Source organism: Xenopus laevis, chromosome 6S, assembly GCF_017654675.1.
Source record: "Xenopus laevis strain J_2021 chromosome 6S, Xenopus_laevis_v10.1, whole genome shotgun sequence".
Lineage (NCBI taxonomy): Eukaryota > Metazoa > Chordata > Amphibia > Anura > Pipidae > Xenopus > Xenopus laevis.
The window spans coordinates 3403625-3419041 of NC_054382.1; the positions used below are offsets into that span (position 1 = coordinate 3403625).

The window sequence follows — 15417 nt, forward strand, 5'->3', positions numbered from 1 at the left end:
AGATTTTAAAAAAAAAAAAAAAGATTTCCTTATTTTCTGTAATAATAAAACAGTCGCTTGTACTTGATCCAAAAGATATAATTAATCCTTATTGGAGGCAAAACCAGCCTATTGGGTTTATTTAATGTTTACATGATTTTCTAGTAGACAAAGACATACGGACACGCTCCTATAAAAATCAAAGGAACGGGTCAAAATATTTGGTGAAAGGGGAGGATTGATCAATGCACATTTCCTAGTCCCCGCAAAATATTTTCAGCCAAAAGCACCCCAAAGCCTCCCCCCAGCACATCGAACCTTAGTGAAGGTGACCCTCCGACACGGCTAAAGGATCTTCCGCAGTTGTTTCAGTCACACTGGGCTGGTGAGATCTTTCTATAGTCTAAATATGAATGAAAACAGTGCTCCAGCCTTCTTCAATACTGATACATTCCTATGGGAACGTGTCAGTATCGCTTTAAGGTATGAATAAAGTATGAAGCCCCAGGTCTGGAGCATTCTGGATAACAGGTCCCATAGCTGTACATAATTGCATACTATAGGATGCAAATACTTAGGTGATGTTGACCGAGATACTACATACAAAGTAAAGAGAGAGAAAAAAAAAAAGGAAAGAAGTTTGGTTATGCATTTTTGAGCATGTGGCCTCAGAACAAAGGCTTCGCAAATGGCCTGTACAACAGTGAGAACACAAACTTGCCCATTTCTGGGGATTGAAGCACCACTGGGGAATGTTTGCCCCTTAGTTCTTCTTAAAGGGATACTGTCATGGGAAAAAAAATTTTTTTTCAAAAAGTGAATCAGTTAATAGAGCTGCTCCAGCAGAATTCTGAACTGAAATCCATTTCTCAAAAGAGCAAACAGATTTTTTTATATTCAATTTTGAAATCTGACATGGGGCTAGACATTTTGTCAATTTCCCAGGTGCCCCCAGTCATGTGACTTGTGTCTGCACTTTAGGAGAGAAATGCTTTTTGGCAGGCTGCTGTTTTTCCTTCTCAATGTAACTGAATGTGTCTCAGTGGGACCTGGATTTTACTATTGAGTGTTGTTCTTAGATCTACCAGGCAGCTGTTATCTTGTGTTAGGGAGCTGTTATCTGGTTACCTTCCCATTGTTCTGTTGTTTGGCTGCTGGGGGGAAAAAGGGAGGGGAGTGATATCACTCCAACTTGCAGTACAGCAGTAAAGAGTGATTGAAGTTTATCAGAGCACAAGTCACATGACTTGGGGCAGCTGGGAAATTGACAATATTTCTAGCCCCATGTCAGATTTCAAAATTGAATATAAAAAAATCTGTTTGCTCTTTTGAGAAATGGATTTCAGTGCAGAATTCTGCTGGAGCAACACTATTAACTGATTCATTTTGAAAAAAAATTTTTTTCCCATGACAGTATCCCTTTAAGAAAACCGTGTATGATGGGTATTGATGAATAATGGGACATCAAACCAAGGAAAACTCCTTTCTTAAACTGGCCATAGAAGCAAAGATTTAATAGTACGAATATCCGTTTCGTACGTTTTCGGACCATGTGTGCAGAGTCCCGACATTTTTCGTGCCATGGCGATCAGTCGTTCAGACGATCAGACAGGTTAGAACATTTCTGTCGGCTACCGATAATATCTCTGCGTGTATTGCCGATCTGACGATATCAGTGGAAGACGGTCACCAGCTTTTGTCAGACATAACTTTTGTATGTTCACTGTCAGGGGCAGAACATTGTCTGATCTGTTCTTTTACTACTTTATTTAATCTGAATGGTTAGTGGCATGTCAAGAGATGGCACCAAACGATCGTTCGTCTGATATGAAGGTAAATCTGCACGTCTATGGACAGCTTTAGCCATTAATTATTATAATGAGTATTTATAAAGTTAGTGCTCAGGACATGCAAACAAACATGAGAGTCCCACATCACCTCACAAAGCTTTAATTAGAGCAATATTGCCAAAAGCCAAGCATTTGAAGGAAATGTGCAAATATCTTCTATAGGGAATCTCACACCACAAACATTAGAAAGGAGTTCTCACCTGCAACATGAACCTGAAACCTATTGGACATTTGCTTACAAATTCAAAGACCATGGATGTTTTGCCTAAATTGGCCTATGAACCTTCTCATACTTTTTCCTTGCTATCTAATATGGAATGCCAAGCTTGAGGAATGATGGTTTCCATGCTGGAACAGATAGTCGGGGCAGGCAATCCAGAAAACGGATGCACTTTTTCTAGGGATGTGGAAACGACCGTCCTCCAGAAATAAGAATTCTGTATTATATAATCTACTACCAACAAAACCACTGTATAATGTGGGAAAAACACCCCAAACCGTCATGCCATTGTATTGGTGCTGAAAGCTCATGCTTATTCACCATTAAAAGTGGCCACAGCAATCCACACAAGCAGAAGTCACAACCGGCAGGTGCACAAACAGACACACACCTTTATCTGGCCTTTGTTGAACTAAATGGATGTCCTTCAGGTGCCTTTGCTTCTCAGTATCAGAGGAAGGAGGTTTTGGTAAAGTGGACACAAATCCTCTGGCTTTTGTGGGCCTCATGTAACCTTTTAACGGTTCGGATGCCTTTACCGTTTCTTCGAATTTGCTGGGGATATTTTTTAGCAATTTTTCAGAGGGTGGTGGTGTTTTTTCTTTCTTAACAGTTACAGGCACTGATTCTGTTTTAATTTTAGAGACCTCTTTTACGATTTCACCTGAATGAGAAGGTTTTGGAGGACTTGCAGGTGATTCATCCAGAAGCTTTTCCCTCTCGGTCTTAGAGGGGCCTTTCTCTAGACTGGCAACCAATGACAGTTCATCCTCAGGCAAATGTGGTTCTGTTATGCTCTCTGTAGGCAATAGTAGAGAAGGCTGCTCCTTTTCTAATGGCTGACTGAGACTGGACAGATCCAAATGCCCAAGTTTCTCTTCAACAATACATTTTTCGCTACAGATTGGAGCAGCAATGGAACCTTCAAGCATTCCCGTAGTAGCTTCAAGCGATGCTTCAGGGTGAAAATCTATTAAACTTGTTGCAACGCTTTTGTTGTCAACTGCTAACAAGTTGCTTCCAGACAAATCGACAACCCAGTTTTCAGATTCCTCTAATTTAGACAAATTTTCACCATCACTTTTCTGAACTTCAATATTATTTTGTTCCTTTAGCTTAGAGGTCTTGCATTTGTCATCTGGGCAGGCTACGACTGCCACTTCAGTAAGGTGGGCAGTTTTACCGTGGCTCCGGATTTTATTTTCTTGGCCAAGGTTTGGTAGCTCATTCTTCGAGTCTATATTGTCTAAAGAACGAGCCACCAAAGAATATAATGTGTCAGGTTTGTCAACTGAGGTTTTCAGGTCTTTTTGGAGAGTGGATTTATCTTTAATCTCGGGTGTTACTATGTCTTTGATATTAATATCAGCTGACACTGCTGTAAGTATTGAAATATCATCATTGAGATGTTTTGGTAAATCTAAATGTTCAGATTTGTCTAGCTTACATATTTGGTCTATGTTCTGGACCTTGGGAAATGTGGTGAATATATCAGGTTTAACGTTTAAGGATTCAGCAAGCTGCGTATCATGTTCCTTTTCTTTTACGGCATGGTCAGCAACAGCCATTATTTCCTTAGAGGGAGCTACTACATCTGCTGGGGAATCTACAACATTGCTTTGTACAATCTCAGATTCAGGCTTCCTCTGGTTTCCAAGTATCTCAGGTAACACTGAACTTGTTGTCTTCTCTGCCCCGTGTGCACGCTTTAGAGAGCCTCGTTCACTTCTGCCAACACTAGAAACGGTTTCTTTAGGTTTCCTTGTTCCGCTTCCTTCAAACACAGCAGCAGGCTCAGAATATGAATGCGGCCCACTGTCCGTAGCTTCACTGGCTTTAATTTCTGCCTTCATTTTGGATTTTCCTCTTTTGTTTTTTATTTGACGTTGAAATAGAAAGCTGTCCTCACCAAGGCATTTGTTATCTCCAGCTTCAAATGTAACAGGAGACGGTTGTTCAAGCGCAATAGTCTCCTTTTCAATGATGCCAAGTGGTTCAAAAATTGTTTCTTTTGGTGCAAGACTTTGAGAAGAGGAGTTATCGACAACCAAAATGGAATCTGGTGCTGCCACATCTGCATTTAATACAGATTCTGAATAGGGGCGTAAACTTCTATTCCTTCTCTCATTTTCTCTCTTTGGCTTATCCCATTTGGCAGAGGCTGAAGGCCGAGGTATTATACCAAAGTCAGGGTCTAAGCCCTGAAGATTTACACTTGCAAAATCTGATTCTGGTAAAACCTGCACTAAACTCTGACTGCTGGATACAGATTTAACAGCCTGACCTTCAGAACTATTGGGTTGTTTAAGTTGTGTGCGGTCAGTGTTATTGTTCCTTTGGTCTTGCTCTGCCATATTGACAACAGCAGTTACAGTTTCTTGCTTAGTGTCTTCTTTGTCATCAGACTTTTCAACTGAGGGCTTATCTTTTCTGCTAGCTTGCTCCTCTTTACCTATGCGGTTAGGTTTACACCCTCCAGTCTCTGGTACGTTATGTATTGGTTTGAAATCTTCTGAAGGCCCTGAAATCCAGTTATCATTCAGTCTTCCATCTGCCTTTTTTGTCTTATCACAAAGTAAGTTGGCAGCTTCCAGCTGCGATTTTGCCATATCTGCTTCTAGAATAGGATCTTCAGGCAAGTTTGCAGAGGGACAGGTAGTTGTTTTTGTATCTGTAGTAGATTTATACGTCTCTGAATGTTCAGGCTGCTGGACCTCTTTAAGGACATGTTTTAAATAGGGGCATTTAGTAAGGACTTTGTCAGTCAATGCGACATTAGCCTCCATTTGGTCTAAAGATTTTTCTGGTTCATGTAAAATGCTTCCCCAGTTGTCTAAAGGAGTTTTATCTTTCAGTGCTGCATCTAGAGCCATGTATTGAGATTCTGCAATTGTGTAGGGATTTTTCCCCATAATATTTTGAGGGTCCTGTTTTTCATTTGTGAAACACTGTGCAGGTAGGCTGGCCTCTACTTTCGCTTCCTTTTCTATAGCTTCTCTTGTTGATGAGCATGTTGTTGAAAACATAAGGGGGTCATGGATTTGTTCTACTTCTCTCATCAAGTGTTTTCTCCTCACAGACTTGTGTTGCCCCAGGGGTTCAGAGCCTGAGACTTGGAGCTCAGATTGAGCTCTAATATTTAAATCTAAGTCATCTTCCACAAAAAACTCAGATACTTTAGTTTGGGTGTTCTTCTTCTGTTTTGGTTTTTTCTTTTTCTTCTTCATCAATGCCTGAGCACTGTCAATTTCCCCACCATCTTTAAAGGTTTCTTGTCTGTTCTCCATGAGGTCGTGAGCTTTCTTATGCAAATCTTTGGCTCTAGAGACCAAGAAACCCCTGCTTTCAGCACTCTGCCTACCTAAGTGTGGTTCTGCAAGGACACCTGAAACAGGAACCACTGTAGATTTTGTTCTGCCAAATCTGCGGTCACTTGTTTTGTAACCTCGCTTTAAGGATGCTGTAGGTATAACAGGAACAAATATTTGCTTTCATGACCCATATATATACAGCACGATTACTATAGTTAGGCTAAAAGAAGGACATTAACCAGCACAAAATAAATGTTTCTAAACATTGCTATAGAAATACAGTTTTGTGGCTTTTACTGCTTTGAGCAACACAGAAAAAATGTGGGTCCATTAGCAGTAACACCCTGGATAAGATTTCTTTTAATATTTAACCCAGTATCATCATCATTAAGTATCATCACAAATCCAAGTTCAGCAGTATACATTTTAGAAAAGAATGACCTTAAGGCTGTATATATACTGCTTAAAGCTCAACTGTAATGGCTGTTAGACCAAATGGGTAGTTAATTTACAGAACGGCCTGCAGAGAGAATAGATAGGCTTAGACCTGCCGAACAGGCAAATCAAAAATGCAATTGTATATATTTATTGGATGCTACTTATCCAAACCATTTCTTCTTTCACTGAATCCAAGATTAATTTTCCTAAAAGCTAAAAGTTTGCTTTGAAGACTTTAAGAGAATGCTCTAGATTCCTACTGACAGAAGGAGCCTAAACATACAATAGCTTAGCCACAGAAAATACTTCAGTCAGCAACGAGTCTATTTAAAGTACGAGCAACAAAAACAGTACCTAAAAATTGTAAATGATACCAGCTACGATGGTAAGACCAAATGTATGAATATATTGGAACTGCCTTAAATTTCCCAAGCAGGTAAGGCTCATTAATTAATAATAAAGGCTTTAAATTACCTTGAATATCTTGGGGAAATTCGACATGAGACACTGCTTTATGCTCATCGTCTTTCTCAGGTGCAGTTTCTGCAACAGATGATGGTTCTTCCACTGGACTTCCTGCAGAGGGTTTTTGCTCTAAAGGTGCCTCTTCAAAATCAAGCTCTGCTTGTTGGGCTGGGATATCTTCAGGAACATGTAAGGTTTCTATTCTGTTTTCATCCAAAATATCAGTTTTTGGAGTTGACAAAACCCTGGCTTCGTGTGTGGGGGAAATCAAAACAGGTGGGGCCAAAACCTCAGCTTCAGGTGTGTCAGGGGCCAAAACCTCAGCTTCAGGTGTGTCAGGGGCCAAAACCTCAGCTTCAGGTGTGCCAGGGGCCAAAACCTCAGCTTTAGGTGTGCCAGGGGCCAAAACCTCAGCTTCGGGTGTGTCAGGGGTCAAAACCTCAGCTTCGGGTGTGTCAGGGGTCAAAACCTCAGCTTCAGGTGTGGCAGGGGACAACAACTCAGATTCAGGTGTGGCTAGGGCCAACAACTCCGCTTCAGGTGTGGCAGGGGCCAACAACTCAGCTTCAGGTGTGGCAGGGACCAACAACTCAGCTTCAGGTGTGGCAGGGGCCAACAACTCAGCTTCAGGTGTGGCAGGGACCAACAACTCAGCTTCAGGTGTGGCAGGGGCCAACAACTCAGCTTCAGGTGTGGCAGGGGCCAACAACTCAGCTTCAGGTGTGGCAGGGGCCAACAACTCAGCTTCAGGTGTGGCTAGGGCCAACAACTCAGCTTCAGTTTTTAGAGGCGACCAATCCTGTTCTTCAGTTTTGGGAGTGGACAAATAATCGTCAGCTTTGCTAGACAAAAAATCTTCACATGGAAGTTGTGGCTGGTAGTTTTGGTGTTCCTCCTCTAGAATTAGCTCTTGCTCAGAAGGGGTTTCAACAGCTTGGGGAATCAAGGTATCAGATTTGCATTCTTCTAAAACGAGGTCTAGTTTTTCTAATGGGATTTCGCCAGTTTGATGTTCTGCTTCCTCTAATTCTAGAAGCTCTTCATTATTAGTAGATCCTTCTCTATCCCTTTCTTCAATGACCGGTTTGTTTACTGTGTCTTCAGCTATTGCAGGTTGCCCTACTTCTTCATTCAATTGACCTTCTGAAAATAAAACAGGAATAGAAGAGCTAAAATTTATAGTGATAATCTAATGATATTCTTTTTTTAGAAACAAGAAATAGATAATGGATGTATAAGGGGTTGCATACATTCTGATTCTTTCAGTAGTTATGTGCTTGTGTTGTCAGAAGTATAGGCACGGTTTGATTTATATTACTTTAGCCATTAAATATGAAGTACTGACTAATTTATTTATCAGGCCACTGGGATACATAACATTTGATGGGCTCTACTGTATTACATTTAAAGGGCTTGTTCCCCTTCCAAATACTTTCTTCAGTTCAGTTGTTTCAGATTGATCACCATAAACAAGGACTTTTTTCAATTGCTTACCATCTTTTATTTTTTACCGGTTTTCCACAATTTAAGTGTAAATTTCCAGTCTTTAGTGTTTCAGTCTGACAGCTCAGTGATCCAGGAGCATCTGAACGGTTACAATTTGCTACATTTATTTGATATATTTCAGCAGCAGTATCTGTGTAATATTACCAACTAAAAACAGCTGTTTTTAATGAATGAATGAATGAAGCTCAGGGATTTTGCTCAGCAGGGCTAAAACAAATGTATCAACTAAATGTATAAAATTAAAACAGTTAGAGTCGGCGACCCCCCACCGTCCCAGAGCTGCTTTAGAAGTGAAAACTCTAACTTTACACTTCTATTCACAAATAGAATAGAAAATAGAAATTGAAAATAGTCTATTTCTGAAGAATAATGTGAACTGAAAAAAGTGTTTGAAGGTGAACCACCACTTCCCTGGACATCCTGTATTCAATGGCTATCATCTCTATTAGCTTTCCTGCACCAAAGCATAACATGTTGCAGTTAATGCTGATAAATAATACTACTCCAGTCTGGGAGGGCTAGTTCTTCCATGGGCTGCTGCAGAACGATGTTTGACAAATACAATCTTTGATGCACAAATAAAGGATTAATAATATGTTATGTCCTAAATACTGTATTTGGAATGTACAAAGGTGAATATGGAAATATATAGAGAATATATAGAGAAGTTGCAAACAGCTGCTCTGCAAGGAGGCAAGATTTGAAGAACCCTTTTCTTGCATTGGATTCCTAATTTTAGCAATTACTGTGCCCAAGTAAAGTTGTAAGTATTTTTTGTAGTGTTTTTATTGAAGGGAATTTCTAGGTAATTCTGCTTTGTAACTCGCTGGAAGAGATATATTTTGTCACCCGAGTAATAAGAAAATGCTAAAAATGCTCAAGTAATGGATTCAGCCCTGTCAGTCTGACATTTTTTTTTTTTTTTTTTTACTAGGCTATACCTCTTTAGGGTAAGGCCACACGAGGAGATTCAGGGAGATTTTGTCGCCCAGCGACTAATCGCCTCGTCTTTTGAGCGACTATCTCCCCGAACTGCCTCAGCGTTTTTCCCCATAGGCTACTATGAAAAGTCGCCTGCGCTGAGGCAACTTCGGCGACTATAGAAAACGCATCGCCACGTGTGCATTAGTGCAGGCGACTTTTCACTGTAGCCTATGGGGAAAACGGTGAGGCAGTTCGGGGAGATAGTCGCTCAAAAGACGAGGCGATTAGTCGCCAGGCGACAAAATCTCCCTGAATCTCCTTGTGTGGACTAGCCCTTAGGGTCAGGGCACACACTCAGATTCGGAGAGATTAGTTGCCCGGCAACAAATCTCTTCTTCAGGGGAAATAATCTCCCCAAACTGCTTTCCCGCCGCTAGAATATAAATCGCTTGCGGGATGGCATGCTTCGTTTTCCAAAATCGTTGAAGTTGCCTCACGAGGAAACTTGGGGAGATTTCAGAAAGCCAAAATGATCCGAGTGCTATCCCATTGGCTATTTACATTCTAGCCAGCGGGAAAGCAGTTCGGGGAGATTAGTCGCCCGAAGAAGAACCAATTTGTCGATGGGCGACTAATCTCCCGAAATAGCAGTGTGAGTCTATGCCTTTAGTAGCAGCTTCTGCGTCCCAAGCTAATAAAATTGAAGCAAGAAACACAAAACTGTCATACGTGCAATTGCACTAAGATGGGTATTTGCGTGTTCAAGGCAATATTCTGTATTGTAAGAATATATGAAAGATGACACATGATGAAGTCCATTTACACAGATCTATTGCTAATGACAATAACAAGCCGCGTCTGCGTCTTTCTTGGGTACGAAATGCTCTGTTTCTCCAGCAATTGTGGATTTAATTGATTTTAGAACAGCTAGTAAAAGGCTTCAGTGAATATTGTAATTATCTGAACCATCTTACTATGGAGACTGTCAGGAGAAGAGTGCATTCCTCCCCCCCCCCCCACCGCCAGAGTTAGAGGGGTGGATATTTATTCCTCGTGAGGCAACTTCAGAAAATGAATCTGAGCCCTGACCCGTAGGCTTCAAAATAGGGGATAATAGAACAATAGGAAGATAATCTGATAAAATATGGTACCACTATGTTCCTTACCTGCAGGTAACAACGCAGCTTTGTCTACTTGTTCCACCAATTGAGCATTTGGTGCATCCACAGAGAGGTATTCTGGACTGTCCTCATTCACTGTGCTATAAGCAGGTTCCACTAAATAAAAAAGAAAACTGCAATTTTACACATCCTTCTAACCATGAATGGAGATTTTTATCTATTGTGCAATTTCTTACCAATAAGGGATTCCTTTGCATGCTCCTCTGACTCATGAAGAGATTCATTTCCTCGGAGTGGTTCAGCACAGGGATCCAAAGGAGCATCAAATGAGATACATGAGATTAGTTCAGCAGCTCCTTCATATTCTAGAGAGGTACAAAAGGATAGGATTGTGCAATGTTTGCCATCTCTCTACAAATCCATTTATTGAACGTATAGCTAAAATTGGGGATTCATCTTATTCACAATCATGTTGCTTCCTTTTGCACAAGATGCACACAGTATTCATGCTCCGATTCCACTAAACCCAAACAGAAAGTTGCCCTTTTTTTTTTTGTTTTCCTACAGGAAATAGAATATAAGGTGTAGTGAGTGAATTTTGAAAAACAATGTACCCCAAGTGTGTGCTAAACCATGCATGCTTGTGACGCATTTACCTCTTCTATCAAAACTGGTCTTTAAAGGGGTTGTTCACCTTTAAATGAACTTTTAGTATGATGTAGAGAGATATATTTTTTTTTTATTACTTATGGCTTTTGAGTTATTTAGCCTTTTTTATTATATATATTTTGTATATCAGCTCTACAGTTTGCAATTTCAGCAATTTGGTTCCTAGGGTCCAAATTTCCCTAGCAACCATGCATGGATTTGTATAAGAGACTGGAATATGAATAGGAGAGGCCTGAATAGAAAGATAAATAACAAAAAGTAGCAATAATAATCATTTGGTATTCTTACTGAGCATTTGTTTTTAAGATGGGGTCAGTGACCCCTCATTTGAAAGCTGGGAAGGGTCAGGGGAAGAAGGCAAATTATTCAAAAATTTTAAAAAATAAATAATGAAGACCTATGGTAAAGTTGCTTAGAATTGGCTGATTTATAACATACTAAGGTAAAGGTGAACCGCCCCTTTAATAAACTGTGATCAGAAACCATGCACTATACCAGAAAGTTTTTCTAACTTTAGAACTAACTTTTAGACAGAAAAGTAAAAACTGTAACACATTTTATATCAGAAATACGAAATGAAGTCTTCTAGACCGATTATAATCTTGGACTAGAGGCCATCTCAATGTAGTAAGGTGGCCTAGCCAAAGTAAACTGCATTCCTGAAAAACACCTGTACTAGACATAATGCTATGAATGTCAGTACAGACACAGGCCAAACTTGGAAAGGGTGGTTAAGTGACAGTTAATAGTGCTGCTCCAGCAGAATTCTGCACTGGAATCTGTTTCTCAAAAGAGCAAACAGAATTTTTTTTTATATTTAATCTTGAAATCTGACATGGGGCTAGACATATTGTCAGTTTCCCAGCTGCCCCCAGTCATGTGACTTGTGCTCTGATAAACTTCAGTCACTCTTTACTTCTGTACTACAAATTGGAGTGATATCACCCCTTCCTCCCTGCCAGCAGCCCATCAGCAGAACAAGGTAGATGTAAGAACAGCACTCAATAGTAAAGTTCAGGTCCCACTGCGACTCCTTCAGTTACATTGAGTAGGAGAAACAACAGCCTGCCAGAAAGCGGTTCCATCCTACAGCGCTGGCTCTTTCTGAAATCACATGACCAGACAAAATGACCTGAGATGCACCTACACACCTATATTACAACTAAAAAAATACACTTGTTGGTTCAGGAATTAAATGTTATATTGTAGAGTGAATTATTTGCAGTGTTAACAGTGTCATTTAGAAATAAAAACGAAACCATAAAAATCATGACAGAATTCCTTTAAGACTGCTCTTTGCCATTACCGTCTCACTGGGCTTTCACAATGCTTCTCCAAAAGTATCAGCTCATGTCTCTAAATAGGTCAGACACCATGCCATGCGCTCTTCTTATTACACAAGGAATGCCAACATGGTAATGAGTGAGGGGCCAGATTAACAAGAAGGCTTTGGGAGGAGCTAAGGAGGGCATTTAGAATAATAAAATGACATTTTAGTTATGGTATCTCAAATAAAATATCAAATAAATACATATAAAAATAAAAATAAATAAAGGATGGTGGAGACAGGTTCTAATGCAAAAGCAAAGGAAATTCCTGCAACTTCATCAGACAAATAAGAGCGAGTATATGCAGTTAAAAGTGCACCATTAAAGTAAATGTAACAGGCAGTAAATGCTAAACAGAAGTGTGAAACTCTGAATACTTTGTGGAGCTACAGGTCTAGCAAAAGGCAAATGCTCCCTTAAGAGGCAATAGAACTTACCCGGCTTTTCTTGATCTTGGAATTTGAATTCTCTGCTTCCCTCGTGTAAATATGTGTCAAAAGAAGCCTGACCTTCTGGTAAGAGTAACGTTGCTTCCTCGGGACTCCTGTAGGGCTCTAAATTCAGAGGAGGAGTTCTGCTGATTAAACTTGCTTTGGGAGACAGCTGCATGCAACAGGGATATAAAAAGCTCTGCAAGCCATTCCAACATTACCAACAGCTAACACTGAACTCAGGATGGGGTATGCGCTTTAGAAAAGGGCTGAAAATGTCTTTCATATTATAGAATCTGTGTGTATAATAAATACATAATTCTATCAACACGGGGATAGCACACTAACAGCTATATGTAATAAAAGGCACTGCATTTGCCCAGGGGCAGTAACCCATAGCAACCAATAAGGGGTTTGCTTTTAAATAGGTGGCCAGTTATTGCACCTGGGCAAGATTAGTACCTTTAATTAAGCTAGGGCCAGAAGGGGGCTGAAATCAGGCTATAAATCCACAGGCCAAATATAGTGTCTGACTGCTAGCCGAATCCCCTTCGCACGTCTGGTAGCCATGTGTCGGCTTCAGTGCAAACACACTTGCAGGATTTCGGCAAAGAAAAGTGAGACTTTGCATTTCTTTGCAGAAATCCGTTGAGTGTGTTTGCTCTGGAGCCTCCGAACACGAACAAGGTGTGGGGCCTGTGGATTTCAACAGGCTGATTTCAGCCTTGTCTGGCTTAGCCATACTTTAAAGGAGAAGGAAACCTAGTCGGCGCAAAAACCCTCCCCCCCTCCCGTGTGTAGCCCACCCTCCCTCCTCCCCCCTGGCCTACCTGTCCCGCTGGGCAAATGCCCCTAACTTGTTACTTACCCTTCTGCGCAGGTCCAGTCTACGGAGTTCACAGACGACATCTTCTTCCACGCGATCTTCTTCCTGCTTTGACTGGCGTTTTGGCGCATGCGCAGTAGGAGCATTTCGCTGGTACGGATCTACTGCGCATGCGCCAAAAGTCAAAAAGTTTTCCGATTTCACTTCATGACTTTTGGCGCATGCGCAGTAGACCATACCGGCGAAATGCTCCTACTACACATGCGCCGGTCAAAGCAGGAAGAAGATTGCGTCGGTGAACTCCGTAGACTGGACCTGCGCAGAAGGGTAAGTAACAAGTTAGGGGCATTTGCCCAGTGGGACGGGTAGTTCTTGGCTTACCCATGCTCGCCTCAAAGTGCACCATACTAGTGAAGTGTGTAACTAGTATGGAATTGTGTGAAAGGCATTTCCGTTACAAAAAAAAAACAAAAAAAAAAAACCCCTGCTCCCAAAAGTTACCAGGGGTTTCTTGCAATGCCTGGTGCAAGGGAGGAGGAATCCCATCTTAGATTTATTTAAAAATGGCATAAACAGGGTAAAATCATTACCGTTTTTTTGCAATCAAACTTCGGATATCCGAAAGAATGAGGTATTTCTTTAAAATTTCTTTCAAATTCATAGTTGGATTGGTCGCAGCTGCTAACCAGCATTGCTGAGAATGTCAATAAGCCTTTTAGATTCACTGTAACAGATACTGCCATGTGTCTTGTCAGACTATTCTAATCCAGAGTCTAAATCTAGAATCCCCGCAATTCGTTTTTTTCATCAAATGTCATGAGTAGCAGTGAATACACCCTACCCACCATGCAAGCACAAATGGCAACGATCCTAGAAAAACCCAATAGGACTGGATTTATGCAGCTTTGTTACTATAAAATACAACCTACTGTCTTCTTATTAGAGAGAAAAAGTAAACCAGTCAGGGGCAAATAAATGTTCTGAAATAAATCACTGCTGGTTCCCCCTAATAATCTGGAAATAAGGTATCCAGATAAAAGGTTTCATACTTGTATGGCCTATGTGATAAGATGCACTAGAATAGAGCAACAATCGAGGCTGGGAATGCGCCAAATACACTTTTTGGGATTTGGCTGAATCCTTCGTCAAAGATTTGGCCGAATAATGAACCGAATACTAATTTGCATATGGAAAAGATGGGGGAAACATATTTTACTTCCTTGTTTTGTGATGAAAACTCATGTGATTGCCCTTCCCACTCCTAATTTACATATGCAAATTATCATTTGGTGGCACAAGGATTCAGCTGAATCCCGAACTGAATCCTGGATTTGGTGCATCTCTAATCAAAACACCCACCGCCATGCCAAAGCTTCCTATAGCAAAACCGGGAAAACCCTCTGCCTAAGGCACGTATTGGTATTTGGGAGCACTAATCATCCCATTACAAGCACCACAGAACTTAGTAGTAAAGAGTCTTAAACCATTCTGCAAGTGATGGTTGCTAAAAAGCAAAAAACAGTGGCAGGATAGTGTCTGTATTGGGGCAACTGTTGTGGTTTCATATTTAGTGGGAGAAGGCTACGACATGAATTAGCTGCTGCAGATGCAATGATACATTGTGACTTCATGTAACTGCTGCAGTCATGTGGTAGCATCAGTCAACACATTAAAAATGAGGACACCAACTGCTTGCAATTTTAATTAGCGGTAGATAATAGCTAATAGGAGATAAGCCACACCTGAGCTTCAGTTTCATTGCTCAGTACTCGGCACCACACCAGCATGTTATCCCTCACTTTATCCTACACAAAGCAGCTTGTCTTGTGTCTTCTCACAAGCTCAGTGAAGTGACAAAATCACAGGTTGCGGCTATCTGTACCACTTTGGCATCCACAGCAGTATAAAGTTGTAAAAAGCCAGAGTTATATTAGTTTCTGCTCTGTCTCACCTGCTGGGTGGTGAGGACTCAGTGCCAGCTGTTCTTCAGCAGTCGGCTGCCAGATCCCAGCCATGTTGTCACTCTGGGTCAATGGAAGTGGAACCCGAATTGAACAGTCACTTGGTGTGTGACCTAATGTGAATGAGAAGATATAACCCAACATATCTGTAACATGGTGCATTTAACTGGGATAACTTAAAACATGGCTGCAGTGTGAGAACACAAAATGTAGAACATAAGCATGTATGTAAGGGAAACTAGTTCCTGTATAAGCAGGACATAAACATTAATAGCCACATTCCCTTTCTTTATCTTTGCTTACAGTTTGTACCATTACCCTGTTCCATCAGGGTAATGGTTTTCTTTCTATTTATATAGGGTTTGGATTTGGTTCAGCCAGGCTCTTG

The 15417-nt window shown here is 40.8% G+C and overlaps 1 protein-coding gene across 12 annotated transcripts in view; it reads right to left on the bottom strand.

Annotated features, from left to right (window-relative positions):
• The window catches only part of map4.S (microtubule associated protein 4 S homeolog), a 114783-nt gene that overhangs the window by 33429 nt on the left and 65937 nt on the right, over window positions 1-15417 (bottom strand). For 11 of the 12 annotated variants that reach the window (XM_041567306.1, XM_041567305.1, XM_041567312.1 and 8 more), the window contains exons 7-12: window positions 15020-15142; window positions 12249-12365; window positions 10051-10179; window positions 9860-9970; window positions 6273-7406; window positions 2441-5509 (exon numbers count right to left, since the gene is read on the bottom strand). In XM_041567306.1, the coding sequence (XP_041423240.1) occupies window positions 2441-5509; window positions 6273-7406; window positions 9860-9970; window positions 10051-10179; window positions 12249-12365; window positions 15020-15142 (4683 nt within the window). The remainder of the gene's footprint in view (window positions 1-2440; window positions 5510-6272; window positions 7407-9859; window positions 9971-10050; window positions 10180-12248; window positions 12366-15019; window positions 15143-15417) is intronic. The other variant, XM_041567315.1, reaches the window with a different exon arrangement.